This window comes from Pygoscelis adeliae, unplaced genomic scaffold (genome assembly GCF_000699105.1).
Source record: "Pygoscelis adeliae isolate BGI_AS28 unplaced genomic scaffold, ASM69910v1 Scaffold38, whole genome shotgun sequence".
Lineage (NCBI taxonomy): Eukaryota > Metazoa > Chordata > Aves > Sphenisciformes > Spheniscidae > Pygoscelis > Pygoscelis adeliae.
Window position 1 is genome coordinate 5,004,303 of NW_008825614.1, and position 22,487 is coordinate 5,026,789.

Below are 22,487 nucleotides of genomic sequence, written 5' to 3' on the forward strand. Positions count from 1 at the left end.
CGCAATTATTGTTGGTTTTATTGCCTAGTTTTAAGGGTTCTTTGTCTGATAATGCTCTGCTAGCATTGCTCGCTTCTTAGAGTCGGGCCTGAAGAACTTTAATTTGGAGGCTACATAGAAGGTGGGGTAAGAAAGCTCCCAGTGCTAGGACGCCGATTTACATCTCTGCAGGGTGGAAAGTGATGCTGGTTACTAACCTGTCTGTTTTAGGCATGGCCAGCCTGTGTGTGCTTCGGGGGCCGCTTTTTCCCCACTGGTGGGCTCTTTGGAAAAGGCTGTAATGGGATGAACTCACAGGAATTCTGCTGGTTTTACAGTGGGGTAAAACTGCCGAATGGGCAAGATGCTTCCGCTTGCCTTCTGTCCACTGTGGTTTATGAGATAGGAGCTCATCGTTATTCAGTTTCTTGGGAACTGCGTTTTTGAGGAATCAAATGGTAATTGGGGGTCTTTCTTGGCAGTGGTGGTATAGAATCAATTATAAGCTGTGCTGAGCTACTTCTTTTAGAGACGGGAGCTAAATTAAAGACTTGTGGACCTTTAGCATCGTATCGGGAAACTTTCCGTTTCAGGATTTCAGGAAAATAGGTAATTTTCATTCTCTTCCCACTCCTTGGGTAAGAAAATGGCTTATGTTTCCTGAGCTATCAGCCTAGTGATATTTGTGAGGATTGTGTTTACGGGGGGAGTAGAAGCAGCATATTGCATTTACAGTGTGTCTGTGCCATAGCCACTGATATTTCTGGATGTCCCTAGTTGCTATGTACTTTGGGGAGACTAATATTTCCAAATACTTTTGTGCAAGTGGCAGGAGGCATGAAGATGGAACTGTGTAACTCGAATTATATGGGTGACCCGGACGCTGCTGAGTTATCTTATACAATAATCAACTTCTTTCCAAAGTGTGGGCCTTTAACTTATTTTTAATTATAACCTCCTCCGGCAAAGTCAGTGTTTTATTCCCACATTCTTTATTATATATATATTTTCCCACCATTTATAGGAACGCAGTAAAATATGTGTTATGTTAGGATCAGCTTATAGTGAGGGTCCGCTGACTTTGTTCCCTTTCACCTTCCCTCAGATTTGGCTGCCGTGTATACAATAAATAGTTCAGAATTCAACAAGGGTGAGAGAATATCAGGTTTCTTATTATTAGCATATAATACGACAAAGAACGTTGTTCAAAAAATTAGCCAATAAATAGAATTCTAAGTTTATCTCACTGATGAGCTAGTCAAAACCAGTCCCCCGTCTCTGAACCAAACTACCTTTCAGCTTCTTCCTAGAAGATCCTCTAGGTGTTATAGTGACTACTTTTCTAAAGGGTACAATATAATTTGTTCAGACTTTTCTGTAAAATAGTCTTTGAAGAGATGGAAAAAAAAAAAAAGATAGGTTGAAGGTAGATGAATGACTAGTCCATATTAGACCATGCCTCTCCTAGAAAATTGATGACTTGGTCGAAATTCACTTGGTTTCATTTAGAAGGCTGGCGAGCTATAGCCTTAGGAATTGGTTGTGTGTTGGTATCTGCCCCTTTCGCAGAAGGGAAAAAGCGTGTTGTCATCTAGCTGGGCATATTTATATAGGCAGATTAAATGAACCAGTGCTTAAAGTGTTATATTAACACCTATATTAATGAAGAATCTCTTGCAGTAAATTTGTTCTAAGTTTAGAAGGATTACTCATGAAATAATTTTTCTTTTTTTTTAATTTATTTTATTTTATTTTTAGTGACAGTTGCTTGGTTAAATAAGGTCTCCTAAGGATAACGTTCTGTAATCTCCAAAGATGGCAGCTGTTGCAGGTAATCCAAAATTAGTATTTAATATGTTCATTTTGCTATCTTTTAGCTAACAGACACAATCACCTGCTGTTATTGGTTGTTATTTATATGAATTTAATGTATGCAGAAAAGAGTTTCTGAGGTCTATGTTATTATACTTCAGATTTGAAGAAAAAGTTCTTTTACTGGATAACTTTCTGTTTCCTAGATAAAAACGACAAAAGCAGGTTTGTCAAGGAAATTACTTGGTTTTCAATATTTTGGAAATATGCTTCATGTTTTAAGGTACTTTCAACTCTTTCCTGCTAAGTAACAGTGGGCATTTAGGAAGACATATATCCCCATTTTGTGCCATTTGTTATGAGGCTGTCTTTTTCCATATCATACATTTTTGCTTCCATAAGCAGATTATCATATCTGCTGTGCTTGGACCAAAATCTCTTGTTTTGCGGGGGGTGGGGGTGGGGGGGAGGAAGACATTTCTTCTTAGGCTTTTCTGACCTGGCTCTGAAATACTGATACACGTTTGGCATGCTGTGGTATGTGTTAATTATTCTTTTAAGCCCTGGGGGTTGGATTCTAGAACACAATCCGTAATTCACGCAGATGCGTATAAGGATGTAAAGAGGCAAATTCCCGCCAAAGATTCACTCATGTAACCCAAGCTCTTGGGGACTATTTGCTTCAGCTGTTTCAGATCTGGAGAATGGCTTGTGTTCGCAAAAGCTTTTGTCCTCTGTGTTCAAACCTTGACATTCAGCAGATCCTCTGGTTCTGCACAGGAGGGAGATCTGGGTGCATGAAATATAGCTTTTTGCTAATGTCCCTATTTCCATCTTCAGAAGACCTTTACTTGCTGAGATTAATGTTGCTTCTCACATGTAAATGATTTCTATTAAAAATGTTCCAATGTTGTGCTCACCTTGGAATTGGCTGGAGTTCCCATTGTCTTCACTGTAACAGCAGCTTTAATATCAGGCCAGATGCAATATGCTTTTCACTGCTTAACATGCATCTGCAGAAAAGAAAATAATTTGAAGTGTTTCTCTGGAGATGCACCGCTTTTGAGAAACTGGATTGTGATGTGTTTTTTTCTCTATTAATCAACGCGGGCAGCGATAGTGTTGCATGTCTCTCATACACCGTGTCGGAGATGACAACTTACGGCATACCTGCGTATATATGACCTACTAATACAAGAAATACGTTGTTAAGCCTTGCTAAGTATTTTTCAATGGCATATACAGTATTAGATGCTATAGTCTTATCGGTGGGCCTGTCAGGCTGTCTGTGTCTCCAGATGCTTTTGGTTTGTGTTTAATTTTGATTGTTCTCGATCAACTAATGAAATACAACATCCTTTAAAACTGGGATTAGTATGCTGCTGTGGTCTCTATTCTGCCTTCACCTTGCTTTTCCCTCCAGTGCTAGAGGAGGTACTGGTTTCCATTGAAAATGAGCTGCAGGCAGTGGAGATGCAGATTCAGGAGCTTGTGGATAAACAGCAGGAACTCATTCAAAAGAAGATGAGGGTGAAGAGTCTGATAAAGCAGTCCTCAGGAGACTTGGAGGCAGGTGGAAGTAAAGACACCGAAACCTCAGCCGAGGCATGGAACAAAAAAGGTTTGCAGAATCCAATGCAAATATTCTAACATAGAAGTAAACTAATTCAGTAGGGAAAAATGTGTTCCTACAGAGTGTTGTTTGGATAACAATACTGTCCTATTTGATTTTGTTCAGCTGGGTGACCTGCCATCTTAATTACACAGGGTAATGTTTGTACTTAACTCCCTGGACATTCCTAAATACTAATCTGAGGTATTCTGGGCAGAATTATCACAAGAATGGCCTGTTATAACTACTTTTATTCTTTTCTTGTTGCAAAGTCACAACTTGATTTGATTTGCCATAAGAATCCCAGAGTGAATCTGGATGCATTGCAATACTTATATTCCCTGTTTATTTATGTTCTAAAAATAGTTACTCTGGATCTTTTCAGGATTTGATAACAACAGTCGTGCACTCTCAAAGTTACTTCTTGCTGTCTTTGTGTTTCTTCTTGCTTGAGTGGGTAGGACATTGGTGTGTCTGCCGTGGGTTATGTAGCCTCACCGTCTTACCAAATTATGCAAATTAGATGGATGCTGACTGCCAAAAGTAACACAGAATACATTAGTATGGTAGAGTTAGTCCAAGTGGCAAGTATCTCATGGTGGTGTGAGGGCTGCTGTTCTTTTGGAAGTGCTGTCTTTCAAGTTAAACATCAACTGAGGTCCTGGATAGCTTGTGGGTCTTGACCATGTTATGCCTAGCCAAATTCAATTCACATCTTTTTATTATGTTTTTTCCCTCCTCTTTTACTTCACTTGCAATTTGGAAATGCATTGTTAGTTTCTGCCTGTATCTATTGTATGTATTCCATTTTTTGGCTTTTTTAAAAATGAAATTAATTTTGTAGTCTAATCCATATTTGTCTGTGTTTGAGAAAAGTGTTATGCAAATGTAAGAATACTGTTACTTTATAATTGCAAATTGATGCTACTGAACAAATCGATTTGTTTTGGGTGACTTTGTACGTAATCCTCTCCTCCTATGCTATGAAAACTAACGTCTTTGCAATCAGATGCTGTGTACGTGTTGAATAAGAACAGTAGCTAAATTTGTTCCCGGTACAAAGCTCCCTGAAGTCAGTGGGAGGCTTTTCTTGGTTTCAGAGAGCCTCGGATCTTGGCTGTGATCTCTGTAAATTAGGAAGCAATGTCACCTCAAGTCGCAAAGTTAATTCTTGCATTGCATGCGGTGTGCCCTGGAGTTCCCACACTTTTTCTGCATTTTAGTTTTAATAATACAAAAATGGTTAATATGCTTCCCGATGCATCTGAAATTTAAGTTCTTACAGTATTATGTCTTTAAATGATGCAATCTTTAGCTCTTTATTGAAGAAAAGAAAAACCTATTATAAGCATGTTGGGGTGATTATTTTGGGGAAGATTAAACTTCCCCTCCCCCCCCCTTTTATTTTTTTTTCAATAAATGCTTATTATTTCTGGAATATATGGAAAAAATGGTAGCCCTGCCTTCATTATACTACTTGTAATCATTGCATTTGTGTGAGGGAAGCATTTGGGCAACTTAGTAGTGAGACTGTTGTAGGGCTCAGTGTCTAGTTTTACTTATTTTCAGGGTAGGCTTCTCATTTCCATTTAATTTTGGACTAATCAGTTAACTTGGTCATTAGCACTTCGAAGTTCTTCATCTGCTTATGAGTTTTTAGCATTAGTTCACATTTATGTGCAATGAGAGCCTTTAGTCTGGAGGTGGATTGTGTTTACATTTCATAGGGCTTTCAAAGGTCCGCCTTAGAAATTAGTTTATAGAGACTCAGGTTGTGGGTGGCTTTTTGTGTGCCATTATTGAATCTTTGAACGCTTTACCAGATCTAAAATTGGATTGCTTCCAGATTTACTTACTGTATATGTAAATTGCCCTTCCTTCTTATATTTTAACAAACTTCGTTATGAAACGTGTTTGGTTTTTTTTCCCTTAACAGATTTTCCGTGGTATGAGAAGATAAAAACTGCACTGCAGAGCAAGTTTAAACTCCAGAAGTTTAGGTCCTTGCAGCTTGAAACAGTAAATGCTGCAATGGCGGGAAAGGATATATTTCTTGTCATGCCCACGGGTGGTGGAAAGAGCCTTTGCTATCAGTTACCAGCTGTCTGTTCTGATGGTATGTAAGGGAAGAAAAGGTCACATATAAACAATTGGATTTATTTTCTCCCTTTTATAATTATTTGGAGAATGAACATTATATTGGTGTCTAATATCACGATATGGGGGAAAAAGAGCAAAGAGATGAGAAAGATTTACTAGAAATATTTGCTTTGCTCTATTTTCTCTGAAGGAGCAGTAGCAGCTTTAAAATAGATGTGCCTTTTAGATGTGATTTAGATTTAAATAATTTATCTAGTTCCTTTCAATCTGTTATGTTATTAAACACTGAAAGAACTTTTTAAAAGTTTGTCACTATTTTTTTTCTTTCTTTCTCTTTTAATTCAATATACAGACTATAAATTATTAAAGTATGGATATCTGTTATCTGTCTGTTCCACTCTAAAGTTTTAGCTTCAGATTATTTGGAAGAGACTTTGCGTATTAATTTTTAAAAACAAATATCCAGTTCTAGTTTTTAAGCTTTTTTTTTTTTTTTAAATAACCCATCCAACTGCATGGAAGCTTACTTATTTACAAAGTCCAAATTTACCAATACCTGGCATTGCTTAGTTGTGTGGTAAATTCGCACCTCACGACACAGGTGTGGATCCAACTTTGCTTTGTATATTGGTTCTTATGCTCTGTTTGTTGCAGCTCAGTTGTTTGTGGTCTAGATTCTGAGAGAAGGTGCATGTCCCAGGCAGCTGATCAGAAGTATCCCTGTGTGACCTAGCCTCGCTTATCAGCTATCTAGGAGGGGAATCTGCTACAATCACGTTTGGCAATTCCTTCAGAACAGAGCTGATGCATTAGTAAAAAGTATTAGAGGAGATATTTGTGACATCTGAACTGTTCAGCCGGCACAATGATTGATTGTTACAGGTTTCACACTTGTGATATGTCCGTTGATATCACTTATGGAAGATCAGCTCATGGTTTTGGAACAGCTTGGTATTTCTGCAGCTTTATTAAATGCCTCAAGCAGTAAGGTATGTTTAACTGCCAAGTCTTCGTGGTTTTTGTGGTGTATGTGTCAGCGTCTTGCCTGTGTGTATGTTATTTACGAATACTGAATGAATGGCACAGTTTTATTAGCTAATGCCATTCTATCAACAGTATCTTGCTAGCGATGTGCTGTCACATGGGTAAAATGAGTAAGTATCTTGCATTCCTGTTCTAATGACAAGAACACACGTAAACCAACACCTTTCATGGAATAAATAGGTTTCATGGGACTATTTAGAGGATGTAAAGTACCTTTGGCTGGTGTGTGTTGTAGTTTTTTTACTCAGTTTCTAGACTTAAAAGAAGATCGGAGTAGGTAATTTTTGTCCACTAGTAACATGTTGAGCAGCGCAGGCTTTTACGTATAATTATTTATCTTACTTTAGGATGGTAAGCTGTTTGATCCAGAGGCCAAGAAACAACTTATTTCCCAGGCTGTTATTAGTCAATTGCTTTTTACAGTGAAATATATTTTTCTGACTGCCAGGAGGCCATGGTCATTAACTTGCACATGACACTGGATTTGATAGGTTAGTGGCTTGATGCAATGTGCCAAACTTGGAGCCTGCTTTGAGGTAAAGCGCTTTGAAAACTCAATAATAAAGACTACAATTGTGTGTAAGAAATTCTTTTACACTTGTAGTACCACAGGCATGTTTGGTACATTATAGTTTATTGGGAAAATACTGATACAATACAATGAAGCAAAGACAAATATTCAATAGTTTGCTTTTTCAAAGTTCTGTGACAGATTTTCCAAGTATTAAAATGAACATTTTATATATAATGATCTTCTGCAAAGACTTATAGTAGTGGTAAATGCTATGTAACAGTTTATCAGTCTCTGTTAATTACCCCTTATGTATTGTTAATAACTACTTAAGAATCTTAGTACTAAGCGACTTCAGTCTGTTGTCCTAGTTTGTTAGCCCCTGATTTCTCCTTTTGTTTTGAACAGGAACACGTGAAGTGGGTTCATACCGAAATGCTGGACAGAAATTCGCAACTGAAGCTCATTTATGTGACCCCGGAGAAGATTGCAAAAAGCAAAATGTTCATGTCAAAGCTAGAGAAGGCTTATCAAGCAGGGTGTCTTGCTCGCATTGCTGTAGATGAGGTCCATTGCTGTAGTCAATGGGGCCATGACTTCAGGCCTGGTATGCTCACTAGAAATCCAGTTTGCAGTGTTATTCAGGCATCAATAAATAATGAGTTAGGCCTGAAATAAAGCCTGGTGCTTTCCTCGTGTTAAGTAAATACTTAGTGTATGGCAAGTACTTGTGTTGGCTCACGGACTTTAATTCGGAAGTGACTATATCCTTGTCCAGGAGCTAAGTTCATGCAAATGGGGGTGATTTCAATGTAGATTTTGCTGTCGGTATTCTGAAAAGCTCCTAATTCAGTTTACTTTAATTGGAGGTTAATGAAATGAAAGGTTTTGGCTGCCATCTTTAATATGGACAACACAGTCGTCTTTAATCTACTGCTACATGAAAAAGTGTCATTCTGTACACTGGTCCCTAACACCCTGGGTGACAGAGGTAGCGCATTTTGTACATTCATGAGATATATTTTAATCGCTTTTAAAGCAAGTTGAAACAAATGCCCTTGACTTGCAGGGAAAGAAAGTGTGCTTCAGTCTGTTTCTTATCTTGTCAGTTTTAGAAGACTGTTACTTACTGGTTACTGTTTCTTTGCCTTTGAAAGAAAATCTGATTTGAAGCAATAGTAACTGTAAAGTCAGCCTTTGCAGTTGTGTTAAAAAGTGGTGTCTGAGCAAAAAGCCGTGCCAGTTAAACGGGCAATGTGGAATTTGGATGTGTACCTCTGGCTGCATTTCTGTTCTAAGGCAGCAAGTGATAGTCAGCAGGGAGCCTTTAAAAACTTTCCTTAGTACAGTCTGGCCTGTGTATCCAAATTCTACATTGCCTGTTTATTAGCAAAGCTGTGTTTGCTGAAAAGCTGTTTCTAAAAACAGACCTGCAAAATAACCTGAATGTTGGTTAATGGTTTTTCTAACTTTTTAAGAACTTCTATTTCAATATGGTTTGCCTTCTGAATTGTGGCTGTTTCTGTGAAATTCAATTGGAAGAGAAAGCATCTATTTTGATAAGTGCAACCTTCTTATTACTTCATTTGGATGTATCAATTAGTTCTGTGGTAAATTGATCAGTAATAACATTTATTGCAGTATTACCCCACTGAATGCTATCTACATGAGTATCTTTTTTAACTTTGGATCTGTGGTATGAGAAATCTTTTTCTTTCCCCTTTTTGTTTTCTTTCTTAGACTACAAGTCTCTCGGTATCTTGAAAAGACAGTTTCCCAATGCTCCCTTGATTGGATTGACAGCAACTGCTACAAATCATGTTTTAAAGGATGCTCAGAAAATTTTGCATGTTCAGAAGTGCATTACCTTTACTGCTTCTTTCAACCGGCCCAATCTTTACTATGAGGTATGTCTTATTACCTGTTTGTTTGACTGTGTTGCAGTCATGTTATCTTCTGTAAGTTACAGCTGATTAATTTTAGAATAGATTTTCAATTACACGTTTTAATAATAAATAGCTTTTCAACTGAATGATGATGTTCTTTCATGACTTCATCTTGCTGAACTTGCTGTCATCTGCAGAGGAACTTGGGCTGCTCTGTCTTTGTGAGCAAGGCTTATCGGATAGGACTGTGTACAGGGGAGAGGGAGGTAGCCAGCTCAGACTGCTACAACCTGTTGGAAAATATGCCATATGATTACAAAAAGTTGTGATTTATTGTGTTGTACTGTATTTTCAGTTTGACCACAGGTTCTTTTATTGTTTTTCATGGGAAAACTTGTGATTTTGGTTTCTTTTCCTGTGGACTTTTGAGATGTAATCTGGCTGTACACAAAAAGAATATAGTAATTTTGGATAAATGGCAGAATAGTTGTGTTTATTGTACTGGAAGAAGTAGAATAATAGGATTGTTTGACAGACTGTGTGCCTGCTTAAAGAACTCTCTGGCATGTGCATATTATATTTTTGAGGTTCGGCATAAGCCTTCAAATAATGAAGATTTCATTGAAGACATAGTTAAGGTCATTAATGGAAGATACAAAGGACTCTCAGGTAAAAAGTGTTTTAAAAAAAAAAAAGCAGCATGTTATTTTTTTATAATCTTAAGTGTTACAGGGATGCTTTCAAGTGATCCTGAAACACGTAGAGAAATTCTGCCTTCGCCATACATTAAACATCCAGCATTAAAAGAAATGAAATTTTAATAAAACCCATACCTTGAATAATTACTCTTTTCACTCATTAGTGTTTAAATGTCTTTACAGTTTACTTACATCTTCTGAAGTATTGAAATATAATGTTGATGTATATAAAACAATGTTTACATAGATAAGAATAATAGCAATTTTTAAGCTTGTAAAAACAAGGCTCAAAAAAGGTTATCTGAATGTTCTTATATCATGTGTATGTCATTTAGTATCTGTGTGTCAGGATACTTACTATCTTTAACACTTCTTTTTCATATTTGATCATAAGATTCATGTATTATTCAGTGCCCAGAATGGGTGCGTGGTGGGGTGAATTGCGCACTTGTGAAGAAAGCAGAACTGTAAAGGTTGGACTTTGTGTAGTCAGTAAATTATGTAGTGCAAATAAAGAGGAGAGCCATATTACAAAGGCAACAGAACCCAATTTTCCAGAGCAGCAGTCTGTCCCTGTCTCTGCTGTGGGACTCTGTGGCTGTGATGAGCAGCTCCCCGAGTACAAAGTGTGCTAAGATGATCACAAATTACATGGCTTTGCGTGTAATCCTTGACTTAGCCCAGACTGACTAATGACAAAAAGCAGATTTATCTGAAACCTCAGGTGACATGTCGTGGATGTCATAAAGAACAGCACTCTTTCACATAAGCATTAATAACCATTGTCCTCCTTGAACATTAATAGAATACTTCCGTGATTACGTGGGTTGGCACTCATATTTTCTCTTTAGCCTACAAGTCAAAGCTGATAATTGAAGTTCCATTTGTGGCTACCAATACTGCAGACTGAACAGGCACAAAGATCGTTCACTGGTTTTTATTTATTTATTTTTAAGTTAATAAAACTTTCAAGGTTGTTTTTAAGAATTGGGGATTGTTTGGGTTTTTTAAGACATTACAATAAATCATCTTTCACTTTTGTGCAGGAATCGTTTACTGTTTTTCTCAGAAGGATTCTGAGCAAGTTACTGTGAGTTTGCAGAAACTGGGAATCAAGGCAGGGACTTACCATGCAAACATGGATGCTAAATACAAGACCAAAGTTCATAAAGGATGGGCAGCAAATCAAATCCAGGTTAAGTAGATACTTTTCATAGACTTATGTCTCCTTTAAACAAATTGTGTTTTGGTACCTTGATGGTTTCTTAATCTTATTTCAGGTTGTAGTGGCGACTGTTGCTTTTGGCATGGGAATTGATAAACCTGATGTGAGGTTTGTAATTCATCATTCTATGAGCAAATCCATGGAGAACTACTACCAAGAGAGTGGACGTGCAGGTATTGTAGGAAATGGCTTTTGCAAAGCAGCCATTTACATCCGTGAAACCAATAAAATTGTACTTTGATTTCAGCCATTTGTGCAAAGCAAAGCATCTTGTCTTTGAGACAGGTTCCAAAGTGTATAATGCCACTCTGCCTCTGTAAAGAGGCTTTAAAACAAATCGAAACTACATTCGTGATCTCAGGCCTCTCTACTGCAGTGTAGCAAAGAGTAACTAAGTACCTAGCCCTTTACTCGGCATGTTTTTCATTACTTGATTATTGTGACGTCCGTGGCTTACCAGAATAATGTCATAACATGACATTGACTGATCGAATGTATGTTACAGAAAGGGTTACTTTTTTTTTTTTTCTTTGCATAGCAACTTGGTTGAGATTTTAACTATGCCTGTATGGTAGAAATTGGCCTTAATGCTGGCCTAAGAAATACAACAGTCATCAAAGCTTGTGGGAGTTTACATCTGCTTACGCTAGAGAGACAAGGGCCGTGTAAGTGCTGAAATAGTTGTTTCACAATGTTTATCAACTTGAGGTGATTAGAGCAAGCTTTTGTGTGTTTTTTTTCCATAAATCAGTTTAAATGAGATTCTTCTGGAGGGGATTAATTAAGCACTGCTACTCATTTGCCTGAACACACTACTTAGCTTATGAAACCTTCCTTTTTCCCCTTGACTGCCCATCCAAGTGAAGTAGTTCCTTTTTGTTATATGTTAAATCTTTAAAAATTTAGGTTTTTTTGACCTTTTCTGCTCTTTGGATCTTGTAAACAGCAGGAGGGCACCCATCAGCACATCATTGGGAGGGGTGGGCAACGGGAAGGAAGAGATGATCCAAGTTCAGCTATAGAAGACGCAGTTGGTTTTAAGTGGAATATTTTGTTAAATCATACCTAATTCTCTCTTTATGTATTACCATTAATACCTAACAAGGTATTTGAAGCTCATAATGTCTTTTAATCAAATAAGAATTAGGCTTCAAGATGTATTTGGCTAGGATTTTCCAAGAGGTGTTAGGGTGAGAAAATTATGATTTCACTGACTTTCTGTATGAAATCAGTATTTTATTTTAATTGTTAAAGGGTAAAAATCTTCATTGTGTAGTATTTTCAGTTTGCTTGATTCTGTAGTTGTAGAAGACTGTTCTAAATCTATTTTATTTCTAGTCTGCATCATGCTATGTTCTATTGGCTGACATGTTATGCTTGGTATTCTGTTACAGTCATGCACTCCCTATGAAGGGGCTGCAGAAGCCCATGCAGATAAGTGGAATTTGTACCAGAAAATGCTATACTTAAAGTAAATCTCTTCTGAAGTTTAAAGTCTAAATTTTTTGTTTGTTTTAATGCATTGCAGGTAGAGATGACCAAAAAGCTGACTGCATTTTGTATTACGGTTTTGGAGATATATTCAGAATCAGCTCAATGGTGGTGATGGAAAATGTAGGGCAAGAGAAGCTGTATGATATGGTGTCTTACTGTCAGAATATGAACAAGTAAGTTACTGTGGTGGCTTGGTTGCTTAGTTTTTAGATAGTTAAGCTACTTTTGTTGGTTTTTTTAGAGGGTATTTAAAAAAAAAAAAGCACTGAACAAAAAACCCCCACAAAACCAACCACCACAACAAAACAAAAAACCCCCTCCACACTACAGAAACATTGCCACAGTGACGGAGTCTTGAGTTTGGAGCTTGTGGTTTGGCTGCTCAGTAGGTGTACTCTTGCACGTAACTGAATGTCGGTGTGTGCTTGTCAGCTTCAGGATAAAGTTCTGGAAGCAGTTATGTTGAGATAAAATATCTGTCAACAGACAGTGTTTGGATTTCAAATCCCATTCAGAGCAAATACTGGAATGCTTTGGTTTTTACTCTAAGGTACCAGTGTTTCATGGCCACAGAGGAACCTGCGTGTGTTTAATGCTTCATCTGCTGCACTGAGCTGTATTGAATACTTCATGGAAAACACCTGGATCTATGTTGTGGACAACTCGTGCATTTGCTATAGCCTTTGTTGGCCTCAGTCTAAGAATTAGTTCATATTCTTATGATTTCTCATTCTATTGGAATTGCAGATTATACTTACTTTTCTGCTTTAACCAAACTGTTCCTATAGCAGTGTTTAGTATTGCTGAAAGCTACTAGTTACTCCCGTTAGTGTAACTGACAGGGAATAAATACTGTGTTGCAGTGTTTGTTTTCTGAGTTTTCCCGAGATAATTCTTCATGCTTGTTTTGAGATATGAGCTGACCCAGGGACCTCCTTTTTGCCACTTTCATGATTGATGACGCAGGTGTATACATGTATGTTCTACAGTCCCTCTTTGCTCTCTGTTCTTTCAGGTGTCGCCGGGTCCTCATAGCCCATCATTTTGACGAAGTGTGGGATTCTGCAAACTGCAACAGAATGTGTGATAACTGCTGTAGAGAGAACTGTAAGTAAATTGTTTTTATAACCAAGGAAGGAGAACGTGGAGAAGGTTGGCTTAAAGAAGTATCTAGTTTAGACAAACTGTGAGCAACTTCTGTACCGTGTGCTCATAACACTGCCCGTTTCCAAGGTTCAACTTTTGTTATGAACATCAGTTTTTGGTGGCTTAGTGTTGTCAAATTCAGGGTGTTTAGCAGGATACTTCCCGGTTTGGCTTTTTGCCTGAGGCCAAATGCTTTGGTATCTTTCAGGCTCAGCCGTTCACCTGTTCCCAGAAGTGAAGCTGGGGCAAGGGGGAAATTGGCTTACCTGTTTTAAAAAGATTCTGGTATGTTTTCTTTCAGGATTTTTTTTTTTTGGGTGTGAAAGCTTTGTTTTGAGAAGGAGTCTCTGGCTCTCTGCATGCCAAACTGTTCACACTTAGGCTCTGAGAAGGCAGAGTTTGCGTGTCCTTTTACAACTTGCCTGGTAAAACCTCTGAGGATTTCAGTGCTGCATGCTCACGAGACCTACCTGTGTGAGGACTGTGCGTGACAGTTGTGCAGAACAACTGAGCACGCTAATTCAGGATTTTGCCGTGTGTTAGCCCTAGCAGCGCAATGTCTGTCTAGTGTGTGCTCTTCTTTGGAAGAAAGTTGGGATCATAAGAGGGAAGGCATATGGGCCAGGCGTAGAGGGAACTTAGGAGACGAGCTGAAACAAGACCTGCTGCTGCATGGTAAAGGAGGATGGTTTCAGCAGAACACGGTTCTGGGACATAAGTTCTTTTGCTGCTTTGCCTACAAACATCCTGGGCGGTGTCGGGTAGCTGGTTTAAACTACGCTTTCAAGGGTGATCATTGGCTGCTTTGACTGTCATTTTTGGTACCCATCCAGAAAGTCATAAATCTCTGAAGATGCACAAAGTATCTGTTGCTGCACTTACAGTGAGAGCTGTGGTTCAGACACAGGAAATCCCATACAAAGCTAGGAAGCTCTGAAAAGAGTGCTGAGGAAAAGTTGGTCTTGGGCATCTCTCTTAGACATACAAAACCACCTTAAATTTCTTCAAGTAACAGGCGAATTCTTGTAATATGTGGAAAATACCATCTCCTCATACCTCATATCTGTTGCAAAGCATTTGGATAACGTAGTGATCGGCACTTGAAAAACTTAGGAACAACTCCATTTTCAAAGCTGTTCTCATAACTAGACTTTATTTCCCTGTACGGTTTTTGGGGGTACCCCCCAAAGTAGACAAAACAAAGATATTTAACCTCTTTTTTTTTTTTTCTTTATACAGCTAGTTAGTTATATCTATATAATGAAACTGTTTTGCAAAATCACGCAAGTAACAATGTCTTGTTATCTTCTAGTTGGAAATGGGGCTTAGTTGAAATTTATACTGGGATCAGAGGTTGAGAAAAGTATGGAGCTTGCTTGTACCCAAGACTTACAGGAGCCATGTGATGAAGTATGGTTGAAATACATCTTGTTTACTGCTGGTTTACCCTCAGGGCCTTTTGATATGTAAGCAAGGTCTGAGGAAACGTAGCAGTAGTACTAGTTCTTCAGTACTTAACTCTTAGTGTTGGAGGGGGCAGTTGGGATAATTCTGTGCCATGATCTGATCATGCAGTAGAAGCACGATCATTATGTACTACATGGTTGTGTTAGTGCTCGGAATAATTAGTCATGATGAAGCTAATTTGTATAATGAAATCAATACTTTTTTTCCATCTCATTTTGTTCGTGTCTTGAGAGAAGAAATGTCTCGCTTATTCTTCAATTCCTTTTTGCTCTCTATTCTTTCAGTAATAAATACTATAGGTGAGGAAAAGGAAGCCAGCTGCAGAGTAACACAGTAGCTACCTTACAGATTTTATGCTTATGTGAAGTAATTTCTGTGGTTTGTAACGTTAAATACATGTAAAAATGTTTGCAGGATTGGAGTTCTAATAACGAAGTAGAAAGAGAAATGTAAGTTTGAGTACAAATACATCCTAATTTGACAGAGGGAAAGTTATGGCTTTATTTGTTAAAAGTTACAGCTTTATTTGTGACACATTTATATATTTATAGATGTACGTATAAATACACCTAATATATATATGGTTACTATGTAAATAACTATAAATAACTTGCTATTTAAATATTACTTCACTTTCATTTGTAGCATGTGAGAAAATGGATATAACAGGATACTGCAGGGATCTAATCAAGATACTCGAGCAAGCTGAAAACATGAGTGAGAAGCTCACCCCACTGAAATTAATCGATGCGTGGTCTGGGAAAGGCGTATCAAAACTCAGAGTGGCTGAAGTTACTCCACCAAAGCACCCTCGAGAGGAACTGGAGAGGATTATTGCCCATTTACTGCTGCAGCAGTATCTGAGGTATGTAAGATGACTGCTGCCTTTTTTTTAACATCTAGTAGTCATTTTTCTTTACTCTCGTGTTAATTCTGTATCATATTAATGGATACATTCCGTAGTCTCATTTTTAGCCTTTATTTTGGATGCACTTAATGTGGTTTCTCAGAAGATTACTGTATTTCTGCTTCAAAATGATAAAACAAAAATTGGAGGAGCATTTGAAATGGTGAATCTCTTGCAATTTTAAAAAGCTGAGGTCTTCTGTATTCGGGTTGAACCTTTAAATCTGCAGCAGGCTTCATTTTGGAGAAGTCTGCTGTTTACATGGAGTCTCATCTACATTCCATGGCTAAGCAAAGCAAGTGGAGTTGCCCAGTTGACATCTAAGCAGGACAGGCTGGCTAATGTGGAAAGTGGTACTCAGAAATTTTAAGAAAGCATAGTGAAAATAACAACAGTGCTTCTCTTGTAACCTGGCTGTCTGTATGGTATGTGGTTTGTTGTCTTTTCATACAGTTTTAGAAGTTCAAAGAATTTGTACAAATCAAATACATAATCCCTTTATTTTTGTCTTAAATTTTTTTGGCATCTGTTTGTACAGCTGACTTGTTACACTCTTAAGAGGGTGAGCAGATGAGTCATTACACCTTTTTTCCTCATTTTCCTCCATGTATTCCAACAGACAGACACGTGTGTGCGTGTGTAAAAGTCCACAAACTGAACTATGTTAAGCGTTGGCCAGACTCGCTCTAAATTAAGCAACTATCCACTTGAATAGATAAAGCAGAATCAAGCTGCTATTTGGAACATCCATCAGAAGGGTTAACGTGTCCCATTTTTCCCCTGCATGGTCTAGCCTCTCTTTGTCTCCAACCTTCTCTTATAACACTGATTTAATTTATGCAGGGAAGACTTCAGCTTCACGGCATTTGCTACAATATCCTACCTGAAGATAGGACCAAAAGCAAGTCTGCTGAAAAATGAGGCGCATGTCATCACTATACAAGGGATAACAAACAAGAAAAGTGCTTACAAGGTATTTGTATCTGTACTGACTTGCTATATAGATAGCTTTTCCATTATAGTTTACTTTAATAGTTTGGTATCTGCTCAATATATTTTTCATAGTAATGCAAACAACAGGATTTAAAATAGATCTCATTATCTTCTCTCGTGTGTGGGAACACTGAAAAAGAAGGAAAACAATGTTAGAATTTTCATAGATTTGTTTATAACTTACAGGACAAACCATCTCAATCTTCGAATTCGAAAGGAAGCAGAGAAAATGCTCAGACTATTTCAAAGACTGTCCAAGATTCAGCGGTGAAGAATTCACAGGAACATAAACGGCCTAACTGTGGTTCTAACTTAAAGGCAAAGAAGCTTAAGCTTCAGGCAGGTGGAGATGACCAACCAGTAGTTCTTGACTGAGTTTCACAGACTACATTTAGGATCTAATCATGTTTGCTTCTCCATGGACAATCCAGTGTGTAAGTTCAGCTTGTGTTTTAGTAATGGTATTTTTTGTGCATTTTTTTAAATAAAAATAAGCAGCAGGGAAACAAGTATCTTTAAAGCCCTCAAAAGTCTAGTAGTGAAGGGAAAAATGCTTCATATAAAAATAACTGGTGTATATCTTACGATACAGCAATGACTACAAAATGCAAATAATTACTGTGTTGCCTTTTGAACTCTTTTGGAAGTGCAGTGTATAGGAACACTATTGCAGAATCACGCAGGCTGGAAGGGATGTCCAGAGATCATCTAGTCCAACCTCCTGCTCAAAGCAGGTCCAGTTGGAATAGGTTGCTCAGGGCTGTGTCCAGTTAAGTTCTGCCTGTCCCCAAGGATGGAGATTCCACAACCCCTCTCAGCACCTGTTCCAGTACTTGACCACCTTCATGACCAAAAAAAAGAAAAAAGGATATTTCTTAGAGCTAATTTTTATCTCCTGTCTTGCAACTTGTCTGTTGTCTCTTGTCCTACCACTGTGTTCTTTCGAGAAGAGTCTGGCCCCACTGCTGCTACGCTCTTTCATTAGGTAAGACAACAGCAAGATCACAACAATTGCTGCACCTCCCCCCTGGCTTTCGTCTTTTTTAGTCTGGAAGAAATCCAGTTCTCTGTTTCTCCTCTCTAAGCCCCTGCTTCTCCTCCCGGAGTACCTAGGCAGCTTGGCAGCCCTCTGCTAGACTCAATCCAGTGCATCAGTGTGCTTCTCTTACTGGGAGGTACAAAACTTAACCCAGTGCTCAATCTGTAATCTCACAGGTGCTGAATACCCAGAAAGAGCAATTTCCCCAAAACTGCTGGTTACATTCTTGTTAATATTGTCTGTGCTGCAAAGGCACGCTGCTGATTCACGTTCAGCTTGTTATCTACCGGGAACCTGGGTCCTTTTCTGCAAAGCTACTTTCTAACCAGTCCGGCCCCAGCCTGTACTGTTACATGCTGTTACTCCATCCCATGTGCGGGACTTTGCTTTTGCCTTTAACTTAGAGGTCCCCGTCAGCCCATGTGTCCAGCCTGTCTAGGTCCTTCTGAATAGCAGCCCTGCTCTCTGGTGCATCAACAGCTCTCCCAAGCTTGGTGTCGTCTGCAGGCTGGCTGGAGCACACTCCATCCCTGTATCCAGATTGTCAGCGAAGACCCTAAATTATATTGGCCCCAGTATTGATGTTGGGACTTCGTACCACAGATCCCGATTCTTTGAACCAGGTGGTCCAGACAACTTTCTGCCTACCTTGTACATTTATCCAGTCTATATCTCACTGATACTTCTAGCTGTAAGGAAATGTCAAAAGCCTTGCTAAAGTCAAGGTATTCAACATCCATTGCTATCCCCTTATTCACACAGGCAGTTATCTCAGTCAGTCTGCTTGATCTGGTATGCTTCGCTTCCGGTAGATCTAGCTGGCTGTTCCCAGTCACCTCCATATGTCTGAAAATGTCTTCTGGGGGTATTTGCTCCTTAAGTTTCCTGGGGGCTGAGGTGAAGTTGACTGGCATGTAACTCCTTAGACCCTCCTTTTTGCAGATGGGCGAGATACTTGCCTTTTCCCAGTCGTCGGGAACCTCCCGCGGTCTCCAAGTCCTTTCAGAAGCGATAGTCTTGCGCTGACCTCAGCTAGCTTCCGCAGCACCCCTCAGTCCTGCGGATTTGTGTACGGCCAATTGGCTGAAGTGATCTGTAACTCCACCTTCCTCTACTGCTCTACTCCCACGGACTGTTAGTAGGCTCGGGGACCTGGGAGGTCTGAGGGCAAACCCTGCCGGTGAAAAGGAGGCAAAAACCGCAAGTACCTCAGGCTTTTCCATGTCCCATGTGACTAGCTCCTTTACCACTCTGAGCGGTGGGACCGTACTTTCCTTACCCTTCCTTTTGCTGCCAAGGTACTTCCAGAAGCTCTTCTTACTGCCTTTCGCATCCTTTGCTAGTTCCACCTCCAGCTGAGCTCTTACATTTCTAACTCCCTCCCTGTGTGCTCAGGCAATGTCTCTACTTGTTCCGCGTATCTTGTACCTTCTGCCTCCTTTTTGTGTTTGAGCTAGCTGAGGAGTTCTCTGTTCACCCGTGCTGGCCCTCTGCCAGGCTTGCTTACCTTCTGCACGTAGGAAGACTCTGTGTGTGTTGAGGAGGTTGTGGTTTGGAAATCAAGTAGCTCTTCTTGAGCCCCTTTGCCTTCCAGGGCAGTCTCCCTGGGATCCTGACCAGCAAATCCCAGAACAAGCTGAAATGTGTTCTCCTGAGGTCCACGGTAGTGGTTCTGCTATGTCTTCCTCGCTTCTCTGTCGAGTTTAAAATTCTGAATCACAGTCACTGAGCAACATCTGGGATCTGGGCACCTAGTAAGAAACAAACCTGTCGATGTCTCCAAGTCAATGAGGGCCTCTGTCCCCCACAGGAGGGATTCTCTGGTAACTCTCATCTTCCTTTTCTTCATTGTGTGAATGCTTGGCTTAGGTTCAGCTGGTATCAACACATTCCTTGGTGGTCGTCATCCTCCTCTTTCTCAGGGCACTGTACCTACTCTGCAACGGCAGAGCTGCAGGTGGAAAAGGAGCCCTTTTGTGTTGCTGGAAATGAGGTTTCCAGCTTTCCCTCCTGTGGGGGTCTCCGTCCACTGCTCCTGCGAGGGTAGTCTCAAGGTTTTTCCTCCTTTGCAGCACAGGGCTTGGGTGGTCCTTAGCTCTGCAGCATCTCCGTGAGGACCCTGCCGTCTCCTGTTCCTCCTCCTGGCTGCTACGCGGGCTGTTCACCTCCTCCTGCAGCTCCTTCACCCAGCAACTCGGCACTGCAACCAGAGCACAGCTCTGCCAGTGAGGCTGCTGTCGCCAGCCCCAGGGAGAGACATCAGACTCCCGGAGATGTGGGCTGCTGCAGCACCCTTCCCCTGGAGCTGCGTGTGGGTCAAGGCCACTGCTCTGCCAGGGGCGGCTGTTCCAGCCCAGGTGGACATCACCATTACTGCAGTTTTGAGCAGAGATGTGGCCCTTTTCTGCAATACTTATACCTACTACAGCATATTTGAGTACTTGAGTGTACTTCAGAGAAGAATTTCAACAGGGCATTGTTACAACATTGCAGTACTTCTGACTTGTAGAGATTTTTGTGAAATATTATATGTATTTATCCCTTTAAAATATGTCTGTTCCTCTTAGAACTGGATTTCTCTAGCTTGTCATTCAAACAGAAAATTACCTTTCCTGTGCTTTTCAGAAGTACCTAGATTTATATTTAAAAACAAGACAACTTTTCTTGATCTCAGCTGTTCCCTTTGTAGAAGTTACACTCTATATGGGAAACACAGGAAAAAAATGCCACTCAAGGCATACATACTTTTCTCTCCTCTTTTTTCCCCTGTTGAATTGGCTTATATTCCAACTACAGATCTGTATTTTACTTAGCAGTGAACCTGGTTGTCCTAAGAAATACTCTTCTCCTCTATAAGCACTAGAACGTGACTGCACTGAAAGTTGCATATTTTAAGCCCTAAATGTGGGCTGTGTTAAACTTCGTCTCTGGGAGGTTTCTGAATTCTAGCTGCTTAACTAACTTTGCTGCTCCACCTATCCACTTGCTTATGTTCCTGTTGTTTGTGGAAATGGAAAAGAGAAAGCAACTATGGGAGAGTATCACAGCTTGCCTGTGGCTTAAAGTAGCGTGTCTCCACCAAAGAGCAGCCTGTCTCTTTCGACTCCCCTATGATTCCTTTCACGTAACATCTTGGTTCTGTCAAGGTAAGAGAGAGCCAGCGCTTACTGCTGCAAATGTTCTTACATCACCTCATCCCACAAATCCCAGTGGCTGACAGCAATTAAATACCTGTCGGGGTGAACAGAGAGTGTGTTTCTCTGTAACACACAGGTTCAGTGCAAGCTTAGTCAAAACTGTAACAGTTGAGAAAAGAAAGATGATAAAAATCAGTCAGGATTACAACGTAAGAGTGGAACAGAAGACAGAAGTTGTTTTTAAGATGTTGCACAAGTAGTGGGAATTTGATAATTCAGAAATTGTGGTAGAATTTTGAGGTTTGGAATTAGATTGAAACTGATACTTTTTTCTTTTCGCTAGAAAGGCAGAAAAACTATACTTGAACACTGTCAGGACCCGAGGTTGAACATGGGAAGACGTTAGCGTACTAGGTGCAAAGGGACAGACGATACAAAGAATGCTTGAGCTGTTACCTTGATGAGGCTGGAAAAACGTGAGCCGCTACTGAAATCCTGGTGTTTGGTAACCAGTCAGGCCTTTTGCTGCCACTGAGGACTCGGTGCTTTCAGTTCCACTTGTGTTTGTCAGAGTTGGGAGCAAGAATAGCTGGGCTGAGGGGAAGAGGCCTGAAGAGCAGCTCTGTCCAGACTTTCAGTTCCTGAGTGAGTGGCAACAACTGGTGGGCTTTGGTTTTGTTTCTGCTTAACCTTTAAGCAGTGCTTAATCTCAGAAATGCAGCTGTTGTGGTTATGCTCTTTATTAAAAAGAATTTTTGAACCACAGGGAAGTTACAAATAAGAGCGAGTGGTCCTCTCCTTGCCCCTCAGGGTTCTTGTAGACTGAGCCCCTCATTCCAGGACTGTAAAATGCTGTTGGGATATATTTGGTAACTAGGGAATTACCCTTATTAATTCCTTTGAGATGGATCTCAACCTAGAACCATGTGACCTCCCTTCTCTCACATGTACTTCGAGACATTGCTAGAACGCTTGCCCTCTTAATATTTACATTTGACTAATTATATACAAGGAAAAGCTTCATAATAATGTCTACTTACTGTATGAAAAGGAACCTGCCCTGAGGAAAGCGATACTCTTCTCCAAACAAGGAGCAAGCCATGTGGCTTAGCGCTGTTCCACATTCTGACAGCACAGAATCACAGGACAGCCCAGGTGGGGAGGGACCTCGAGAGATCTGGTCCAACCTCTCCCAGGAAAGGGAGCCTAGGCCAGATTATCAGCACCCTGTCCAGGTGTGTCTTGAAAGCCTGCTGTGAGGGGGACCCTACCCCTACACCCCTGCCCTGCAGAGGTTGTACCAGTGATTGGTTGTTCTCGCTGTGAAAACTTTCTTTCTGATGTTGAAATAAACCTGAAGGAGTGCTTGAAGGGTTCAGAACAGCTGGTGTTTTTCAGTACAAGCAAGCATCAGGGTACATCAAAAGCTTCAGTTCG

The 22,487-nt window shown here is 39.9% G+C and overlaps 1 protein-coding gene across 1 annotated transcript; it reads left to right on the forward strand.

Moving 5' to 3' along the window:
* Positions 1-1,743: 1,743 nt before the first annotated feature.
* Positions 1,744-18,184, forward strand: RECQL (RecQ helicase-like). The gene is made up of 14 exons (XM_009332837.1): positions 1,744-1,810; positions 3,215-3,412; positions 5,340-5,519; positions 6,386-6,492; positions 7,467-7,665; positions 8,799-8,965; positions 9,532-9,613; positions 10,689-10,837; positions 10,923-11,040; positions 12,396-12,534; positions 13,377-13,468; positions 15,620-15,839; positions 16,725-16,854; positions 17,061-18,184. Exons 1-14 carry the CDS (start codon positions 1,795-1,797, stop codon positions 17,247-17,249), a joined length of 1,986 nt encoding a protein of 661 aa, XP_009331112.1. The 5' UTR covers positions 1,744-1,794; the 3' UTR covers positions 17,250-18,184.
* The last annotated feature ends 4,303 nt before the right edge of the window (positions 18,185-22,487 follow it).